The following is a 9,611-nucleotide window of genomic DNA, read 5'->3' as shown; positions in this document are numbered from 1 at the left end:
TTCGTAACAGACGCGTCGGGTCATGGCTTTTGAGCGAGCCATACCTCTGAGGACACGTTGATCCAAGCCCAGCCCTCTCGGACTCAGCCCGCAGCCGCTGCCCGGCCACACCAGGCCCGTGTTATTTATATTCAGACAGACGCTGTGCTGAAAGACGGACACCGGTGGCCAGCCCTGCGGGGTGCTGGTCGCAGACAGGCTGTGGCTGGAGACAAGACCCGCGTGTCCAGCAGGCCAGCTCTCGGCCTGCAGTGGGCAGTTCCTGCCGAATGAGACAGAGGAGCATCTGAAGTGTGCACGCCTGCGGTCATTCACACCCAGCACTGCATGGGGCCACCATCCCCCCTCTGTGGCCGGGGCTGCAGGTGTCCTGAGATAGAACAGCCCTGTGGCACAGCGGTCATCAAGGCCCAGGGCCGGCGAAAGTTCCATCCCAAGAGCCAGTGCTGGGCCCGGGGACTCTCAGTGTGAAAACTGGGTCTGCAGCTGGAGTGGCACCGTGTGTGTGCGTGTGTGCGTGTGTGCGTGTGTGTGTGTGTGTGTGTGTGTGTGTGTGGTAGAACGTCAGGGACCCGCCTTGTCTTCCGGGCAGCAGCTGAACTGGGGAAGAGCCAGGTTCCTAGGGCTCAGCACGACCCTCTTCACTTCCTAATTTGATCCGCCCCCCCCCCCCTGCATGTGGAGTTTCTGCTCTGGAGAGCGGCCGGTGATTTATGATGCAGGCATGGGTGTGGGAGAGGCAGTCCCATTTCTAAATATAGCATCTCCTCGGGCCATAAATGGGAAGAGAGGACGGGCCCTTTGGAGGAAGAAATTAGCTGTGCCGTGCTCAGTGAGAGCTAGGAGCTGGCGACCTGGACGGAGCTAACGGCCCTCCCGCACACCCTGTGTGGTGAGTGTCTTCCTCCCCTGCCTCTGTGGCTTTGCTGGGAAAGGTGTGCAAAGCTGGTGGCACTGTGCTGTGGGCGGGCTCAGGGTGAAGCGTCCCACCTGCTCGCTGTGGGTGCACGCGGCTGCAGGCAGGGGGGATGACTCCACCGGGTGCCCTGGGCTCCGGGCTCACTCACTGTGCCCATGTCACCCCCCCGTCCCCTCGCAGGGCCTCGGGTGCCCTGGGCTCTGTGCTCACTCACTGCGCCCGTGTCACCCCCCCCCCGTCCCCTCGCAGGGCCTCGGGTGCCCTGGGCTCCGGGCTCACTCACTGCGCCCGTGTCACCCCCCCCATCCCCTCGCAGGGCCTCGGGTGCCCTGGATGCATGCCACGGCGGTCACAGCGGTCGGAGGATGGATGCCGGTGCGGGCTCTGGGGCGTCAGAAATGCAGGGGAGGAGAAGGAAGACTGGAAGAGGGGAAACACCAAAACGAGAGTGTTTTTTAGAGGAGGAAAGAGAAAGAAAGCAGAGCCATTTAGCCTAGACCTGGGTGATGGGGAAGAAAGAATTTCTCGGGGCAGGAGTCTCTCGCGTTGGCTGGAAAGCAGTGTCCTCCGAATGCATTGGGAGGAGGGGGGTCGTGTGGCGGAGCTGGCGGTCCCCACAGGGCGTCCTGGGGAGCGGGGGCTGCCAGGAGGCGAGCGGGGGCTGACGGCCACGCTGTAGGGCCAGGCTGTTTGCTGAGGGTCAGCAGCGAGGGGGTTAGACTCACCTGCCCTTCCCTTCCTCCTGCCCCATGTGCTTTTGTTACCAGCAGGAGGAAAACGGGGGTCACAGAGCACATGGAGAGAAGACCCCTTCAAGGAGTTGCTTACTGAACTGCTAAGACCAAGTCTCAGGAGCCGGGGCATCATGAGATGCCGGGGGCAGGCCGAGCCCATGTGGGGCATCTCTGCCTGTGGCTCAGTGGGCGCTGGGGTCTGGCATTTCTGGCTGTATTAATGACAGGTCTGAGCGAAATCTGGGGTAAGCTACAAAATGCCCTGGCAGGTTGCTAGAATATTCCCAACCCATGGGTTGGGAACATGAGTGCCTGTTCTCCGTAAGACAGTGGGGTGATTTAAGACAGTACAGCGACCAGGCTCTGGACTGGTGAAGTTCAGAGGCTCTGGCTGGAGCTACGGTGACCAGGCTCTGCATTGGTGAAGCTCAGAGGCTCTGGCTGGAGTTACGGTGACCAGGCTCTGGACTGGTGAAGTTCAGAGGCTCTGGCTGGAGCTACGGTGACCAGGCTCTGCATTGGTGAAGCTCAGAGGCTCTGGCTGGCTGGAGGGTTTGTCCCAGCGGGGTGCTGGCTGTGATCATTTTTCCTTCTGACACCAGCCGAGCTTTAGGTAAGGTGAGCCAGGCGCCGTGGCCTCTCAGGCGACCGTGGAAAAGCACAGGAGGTTTGGCTTCCAGAAACCAGGCATCCAGGGTGCTGGGTTCACCACTGAAGCTCTGTGGAAGCTGGTTTTGTGTTCAGTCGTTACATTTGGTGCACAGTGGCTTCTTCTGAGGGAAGCCTGCAGGCAAATAGTTCCCAGAGCAAAGGAGCCAGGAGGGCTCTGCGTCTGTGCAGACCCAGGCTTTGCCGCCTGCATGGCAGGCGTGAAGATCTTCCGCTCGCCTCTCCCCCACACCGTGCGCCTGCCGAGACGCGGACGTTTGTGCCAGCATCAGCAATTGCACTAAGTCGAGTACATGCGTGTGCGTTCATCATGGAGGGTTCCTCTGTCGTGTTTTCATAATGCAGGTGTCCTGTGATCAGTGTGGCCCCCGGGCTTTTCCTTTTCCCCACGGCCCCCACGTCTGACAGTGGGTGGACTTCACTGTGTCTGCCTCACAGACCCTCTGAACTTGAAATGTCTGTGGGAAGCGAGGCGGTGCTGGGGAGGGGAGGAGTTCCCAGCATGCTTTGCAGCCCCTCGGCCTGGCTCGAGTTTCTGCTGGCGTCAGATTCCCCAAGTGTGTTGGAGCCCTGGGGCCTGGCCGCAGAGCCGGGAGGTGCAGCGCCATCAGGAACAGTTGGCCCGGGCTCTGCCCAGGCCTGCGACTTACAGACCGGTCCACGCTGAGCAGAAAGAACGTGCTTCTGGAAGGTTCCAGGGCCTCAGCTGGGGCAGAAGTCCAATCTTGGTCAAGAGGTCTGACTCATGAGGGGCTGTGGAGTGATGGGTGGTGGCCGACCGCGGGGGTGCGTGTGGCTTGCTGATCTGTGGCGGGCTGTCCTGTCATTGCCAGGGGGAGCAGGGGTCGGGCTTCTCACTGCCCTGAGCCAGGGGCCCCGCGGTTCCTGGGCTTGTCTGGCCGGCCCGTTTGGTGCTCCACACCACTGGGTTGGGATGGTCAGGGGCGCGGTGTGCTGGTGGTGACCGGCAGAGAGCCTCTGCAGCCGGGGGGGGGGTGACGGCCTCTCTGGGTTTCATGGGGAGCAGAGCGAGGTGTGCGTTGCGTGTGGGGCTCCACCGCTGTGGGGGAGCCTGCCCGTCAGCGGGGACCAGGACACATGTGCACTGCAGATGCTGCGTCTCTGATCACAGGGCTGGTGTGCGCTCCTGAGCTGTGGCATTTGCAGGCAGCCCCCAGCAGCGTGTCAGGAGGCCAGGGATGCCCGAGGGGCATTTTGTGGGTGGCTTGGGGAAGCACATTCCAGACACATCTGCGGCCCAACAAAAATCACAGATGTAACACAGGAACCGCAGCACTGACGGCGTGTCCCGTGTGAGCACCGGCACTGACGGCGCATCACGCGTGAGCACCGGCACTGGTGGTGTGTCACACGTGAGCACCGACACTGGTGGTGTGTCACACGTGAGCACCGACACTGACGGCATGTCACACGTGAGCACCAACACTGACGGCGCATCCCATGTGAGCACCGGCACTGGTGGCGCATCACGTGTGAGCACCGGCACTGGTGGTGTGTCACACGTGAGCACCAGCACTGGCAGCACATCACGTGTGAGCACCGGCAATGGCGGCGCATCCCGTGTGAGCACCGGCACTGACAGCGTGTCATGCATGAGCACCGGCACTGACGGCGTGTCACGCGTGAGCACCGGCACTGACGGTGTGTCACGCGTGAGCACCGGCACTGACGGCGTGTCACACGTGAGCACCGGCACTGACGGCATGTCACACGTGAGCACCAGCACTGACGGCGTGTCACACGTGAGCACCGACACTGACGGCGTGTCCCGTGTGAGCACCGACACTGACGGCGTGTCACACGTGAGCACCAGCACTGGCAGCGCATCCCGTGTGAGCACCGGCACTGACGGCGTGTCATGCGTGAGCACCGGCACTGACGGCGTGTCATGCGTGAGCACCGGCACTGACGGCGAGGTGCTGCTGTGAGCCTCTGCCCCCCTCACCTGCAGCAGGCCCGCGGGGAAGTGTCTGCCTGGTGAAACACCTCCTGGGTGCTAGACTGCCTTACTGCTCAGCACGCACACATATGACACACATGACACACACGACACGTGACACCCCATGATGCACCACACATGGCACAGCATACATGACACACGATAACCCCACAACACACATGACACATGGCACAGGGCATACCACGAGACACGTGACACACACGACACCCCACAGCATACACCACAACACACGGCACATGACACAACATACAACACACCACAGCACACACCACGCCACAACACACGACACAACATACAACACACCACAGCACACACCACGCCACAACACACGACACATGACACAACACACAACACACCACAGCACACACCACGCCACAACACACGACACACGACACAACACACAACACACCACAGCACACACCACGCCACAACATACAACACACCACAGCACACACCATGCCACAACACATGGCACATGACACAACATACAACACACCACAGCACACACCACGCCACAACACACAACACACGCCACAACATACAACACACCACAGCACACATCACACCACAAGACATGACACACGACACAACATACAACACACCACAGCACACACCACAACACATGGCACATGACACAACATACAACACACCACAGCACACACCACGCCACAACACACGGCACATGACAACACATGACACATGACAACACGCATGACAGATGACACAGCACAGGACATGTCACACAACATATGGCATGGCATGATACACATGACACTGAACACATGCCATGACACAACACTGCATGGCACACGATACATACGACACAACACAACACACGTGGCATGACACGACACATGGCACGCTGCATGACACTTCACAACACACATGCCACATGCCACCTACAACACATGGCACTGCACATGATGTACTGCATGGCACATGACACGGATGACACTCCACAACACGCATGACCCGGGTGACACACATGACAGAGGCGGCGGCGGAGCTGTGGCCTGTGGGGCCTCCGCGCCCCTCGTGGGGTCAGGCACCTCCCTCTGCCGAGGGGCGTTCAGAGGCGCGGTGCCGGTGTGGAGACGCGGGCTGTGCGCTCTCTGGGCCGGGAGGTCCCAGACGCCTGGGCCACGCAGCACTGACCCCGAGTGCGGCCGGGCTGCGACCCTGCCCCGCTCGCATCCGATGCCCCCCGGCACTGACCCCGAGTGCGGCCGGGCTGCGACCCCGCCCCGCTCGCGCCCGATGCCCCCCGGCACTGACCCCGAGTGCGGCCGGGCTGCGACCCCGCCCCGCTCGCGCCCGATGCCCCCCTGGCACTGACCCCGAGTTCGGCTGGGTGCGACCCCGCCCCGCTCGCGCCCGATGCCCCCCGCGGGTGCGGGTGGAGGTGGCGTGTGTGCCTTCGGCTGCGTCCTGACCCTCTGTCTCCGTGGTGCTGGGACTTCGGGGCCTCCCGGCGCTGGGCGGCTGGGGCCCCAGGTGGATTAGGAGGCGACAGAAGCGCGCTAAGCTTTGGGCGGCCCTGTGTGGGGCGGCCTGTGTCTGACTTACCAGCAGGCTGGGGTTTGGTTAATCCCCAACTTTCCAGCTCTGTGACTCTATTTAGAAACCACGGACTGAACAAGGTCATGAGGCCTGTCCTGCTTGACAGGTACAACTTGGCAGGGTTCCTTCCTGTCCTGTCAGTGCTTGGGTTTGAACTCGGGGCTCTGCCCCTGGTGCCCCCCACAGCACCTGCCCTTCACCGTCTGTGCTTTTTGCCTGGATCAGCCCGTGATCCTCCGTAGCTGGAATTGCAGGCCTGAGCCACCACAGCCATCTGTGGTTCGGTAGGTTGTTGAACAGTCCAGTTGTGTGAACAAGGACTGCAAGGGAAGTGAGCAAGGCCTGGACTCCCTCCCCTCCTCCCTCCCCCGACCCTCTCCCCCGTCCTTCCTGGGTGCTGTGCCCAGGCTGCGCCCGGGCCTTGGCCTAAGACTTCTCTGGATCTGGACAATTTGAACACTAAAGACAGGCGGGCTCAGGTTTGGAGGCTCCTTTGGGTCTTACCCAGGAGGCTGCCTCCAGGAAGCAGTAGCGGTGACAGATGGGGAGGGAGCTGGGCTGGTGTACTGGTGCTGGGCAGCAGGGGCTGCGTGATATACACATGCTACCGGTTTCCAGGACAAGGAGGGCCGCCCGCACTTTCTTAATCTTTTTTTTTTTTTTTTTTGGTCGGCCGTGGGGCCTGAACTCTGGGCCTGGGCGCTGTCCCTCAGCTCTTCAGCTCAAGGCGAGCACTCTACCACTTGAGCCACAGCGCCACTTCCTGCCCGCACTTTCTTGTCTAGGGAGAATTTCACCAGACCGCGTATTTCCCCGTATCCCTAAGGCTGCGTGTGTGGCGTGACGCCGCGCTCCTGCCCGTCGCTCCACCGGGGCCCAGGGCCCGGGGACGATGAGCTGATGGCTTCACCGGCCCTGGAGCAGACCCATGGCCCTGTGTGGCTGCAGCCCTGGGAGGGTGTGTGTGTGTGTGAGGCCCACCGTCCCGCCCCACCTTCCACACCACCTCCTCATTGGCCTCTCAAATGTCCTGCGGTCTGGGCTGCTCTGGATGCCCTCTCCCCTAATCTCCAGGGCCTTCTCTGTCTTGCATTGCCTGTGGCTCTTATCAGTCCCTTGCTTGCATTTCAGCTCTCCCCTGACTTCCCAAATCTGTGCTGTGATGATTTTTACCCCCCCTGTCACCTTGTTTTCCCATAGCCACGGACCCACTGGAAGGCACATTCTGTAAATACCAGTGAGCTCACTACTAAATGGAGCACATAGCCCAATTTTCTGAATTTTATGGAAGCAACCAAAAGAGGAAATTGGGTCCAGGCAAACTGGCAGGCTTCCCAATTCCCCGCTGGAATGATCTGCATGAATGGAATTTCTCTCCTTCCTCTTCCCTGGTTCATGAGGTCATTAGCTAATCAGTGTGGTTTTCTGTGCAACAGACAGTGCAGGTGTGCAGGCAGAGTGTGCTGAGCCTGGCTGGCAAGGGCGCTCACACCTCTCTCTCTTTAGGAGGGTGTTCACACCTCTCTCATTAGAACAAGGGTGCTTATATTTCTCCCTCTTTTTAGAACGAGGGGCCTCACACCTCTCTCTCTTTAGGAGGAGGGCACTCACACCTCTCTCTCTCCTTAGAACGAACGCCGCTGCGATGTCTCTGGTGGCGCTACCCTTCTACCAGAAGAGACACAAGCACTTCGACCAGTCGTACCGCAGCATTCAGACGCGATACCTCCTGAATGAGTACGCCTCCAGGAAGTAAGTGGTGTGCTCAGACGCGATACCTCCTGAATGGGTACGCCTCCAGGAAGTAAGTGGTGTGCTCAGGTCCTCAGCGGCCTGCCTCAGGCCCCGTCTCAGCAGCGGTCCGCCTGGCCGCAGGGGCCCTGGCTTGTGTGGAGCTGGGAGCCGGCCGGCCTGCCGCGTGGCCTGCCCGCTACAGGGTCCCGGGGGCCTGGCTCCGGCAGCAGAAGTGGAGGAGGACATCCCTGAGTTTTCTTACACACGGCAATGAGCACAACAGTGCTGGGATCAGGGCAGCAACGCAGAGACGGGAATCAGCGCCGTGATCGCGATAGCGTGTCCGAGACATGGCTGTGGCACGTGGACATGTCACCTTGAGACGCAGCTGTGTCAGCCCCTGCTGGTGCTCCCGGCAGACGTCCCCGCTGGCAGGGCAGGGCTGCATTCCGGCTCACACATCGGCCACTTTTGTGGCTGATTAGATGGCCGTGAGAGGAAGGGGGCGGCCTCTGGCCTCTGTCCTCCGCCCGGGTGCCTGCCCCATGTCGCCAGCACCTTATATTTAGACATGCCCTGGCACGCATGTCAGTGCCGGCCCTTACAACAAGCACCGCCAAGCATTCGCAGCCCGTCCCCGTGGCTCGGGGTGGAGATTCCTTGGTTTATATATAATCGTGGCTTTGAGCCAGGGAGGATGCTGTCAAGCCTGCGGGAAGGAGGCCGGAGCCCTCCAGAGAGTGCAGGGGACAGAAGGGGACACATGCGGGGAGAGCGGGCGTGGCACACAGGGACACGGGTCTGTGTGTGCAAGTGTGCGGAGCGTGTCCAGACGTGTGTGCCTGTGGGCATGCGTGTACATACGTGGGTATCTGTGTGTGGTGGCCCAGGCACTGGCGCGTCTGTCCGTGTGCACGCGCAGGCGAGTGCCTGAGTTCACGTGTGTCACGGTGCTGGGGTGCACCGAGGCCTTTTCTGATCCATCTAATTACGTCCACGCTTCCAGGCGTGCGTCATCCCAGACGTCCGCCCAGAGCTCCCTCCAGCAGCGGTCATCGGCACAGAGCACGTCCAGCCGGTCCTCTGCCCGGGGGGCCACCTGCCAGCTCTGTGCGAAGCGGGCGAGCGCGTCCGAAGAGGAGGAACGGGAGCATGAGCACAGGTGACCGCAGTCGACGCAGCCGGGCTGCGGGCTGGGGAGGGGGTGCGGAGGCCGGAGCCGGGCTGCGGGCTGGGGAGGGGGCACGGAGGCCGGAGCTGGGCCGCGGGCTGGGGAGGGGGCGCGGAGGCCCGGTGGAGAGGGGGCACGGAGGCTGGAGCTGGGCTGTGGGCTGGGGAGGGGGTGTGGAGGCTGGAGCTGGGCTGTGGGCTGGGGAGGGGGTGTGGAGGCTGGAGCTGGGCTGTGGGCTGGGGAGGGGGTGCGGAGGCCGGAGCCGGGCGTGCTGGGAGGAGAGCGGCGAGCATGCACAGGGTTGCCACTGTCTGTGCCAGCCGGGCCCGGGCAGTCCCCATGGGGAAGTGGAGGGGTGGTTTTCTGCCCTTGGGCAGCCTCGGGAGCCCGGGCAGGGAGTCTGCTCAGCCTCTCGCTGGGGAGAACAGTGCCCATGGGTTGTGGATAGGAGCAAGGTCAAGGACCCGAGAGGCAGCCAGGACTCAGCAGCCGCATAGTGGAACAGGGCCGCCATGCCTTACATGTGCTGGGGTCGGGTGATGAGAGATGGATTAGCAGTGGCGTCAGGCCCCAAATTATCCCCAGGTGGCGAAGCACGGGCTGCTGGAGACGCTTCGGCCTTTTCAGAGCAAAATAACCAGCTCCGTGTCTTACAGCTAACGCACCCCCACCGACCTCAGCCTGTCTCTATAAAGTACACCTGAAGCCAGAGTGAGATTGAGTCACCACGCTTCAAGGAGACGCACCCGAGCCCCAGTCCCAGCCAGGCCCAGTGGCTCTGCACGTGCTCCCGCAGCTCCCGCAGCTCCCCCGGCCGTGCTCCCCCGGTCGTGCTCCCCCGGC

The 9,611-nt window shown here is 61.8% G+C and overlaps 1 protein-coding gene across 1 annotated transcript in view; it reads left to right on the top strand.

Moving 5' to 3' along the window:
• The first annotated feature begins 762 nt into the window (after positions 1-762).
• Positions 763-9,611, top strand: part of Myom2 (myomesin 2) — a 63,782-nt gene continuing 54,933 nt past the window's right edge. Inside the window, exons 1-3 of the mRNA XM_013024216.1 lie at positions 763-892; positions 7,493-7,615; positions 8,604-8,759. Coding sequence (XP_012879670.1) covers positions 7,509-7,615; positions 8,604-8,759 — 263 coding nt within the window. The 5' untranslated portion in view covers positions 763-892; positions 7,493-7,508. The remainder of the gene's footprint in view (positions 893-7,492; positions 7,616-8,603; positions 8,760-9,611) is intronic.

This window comes from Dipodomys ordii, unplaced genomic scaffold (genome assembly GCF_000151885.1).
Source record: "Dipodomys ordii isolate 6190 unplaced genomic scaffold, Dord_2.0 Scaffold74, whole genome shotgun sequence".
NCBI classification, from domain to species: domain Eukaryota; kingdom Metazoa; phylum Chordata; class Mammalia; order Rodentia; family Heteromyidae; genus Dipodomys; species Dipodomys ordii.
This window is presented reverse-complemented; position numbering and strand designations above follow the sequence as displayed.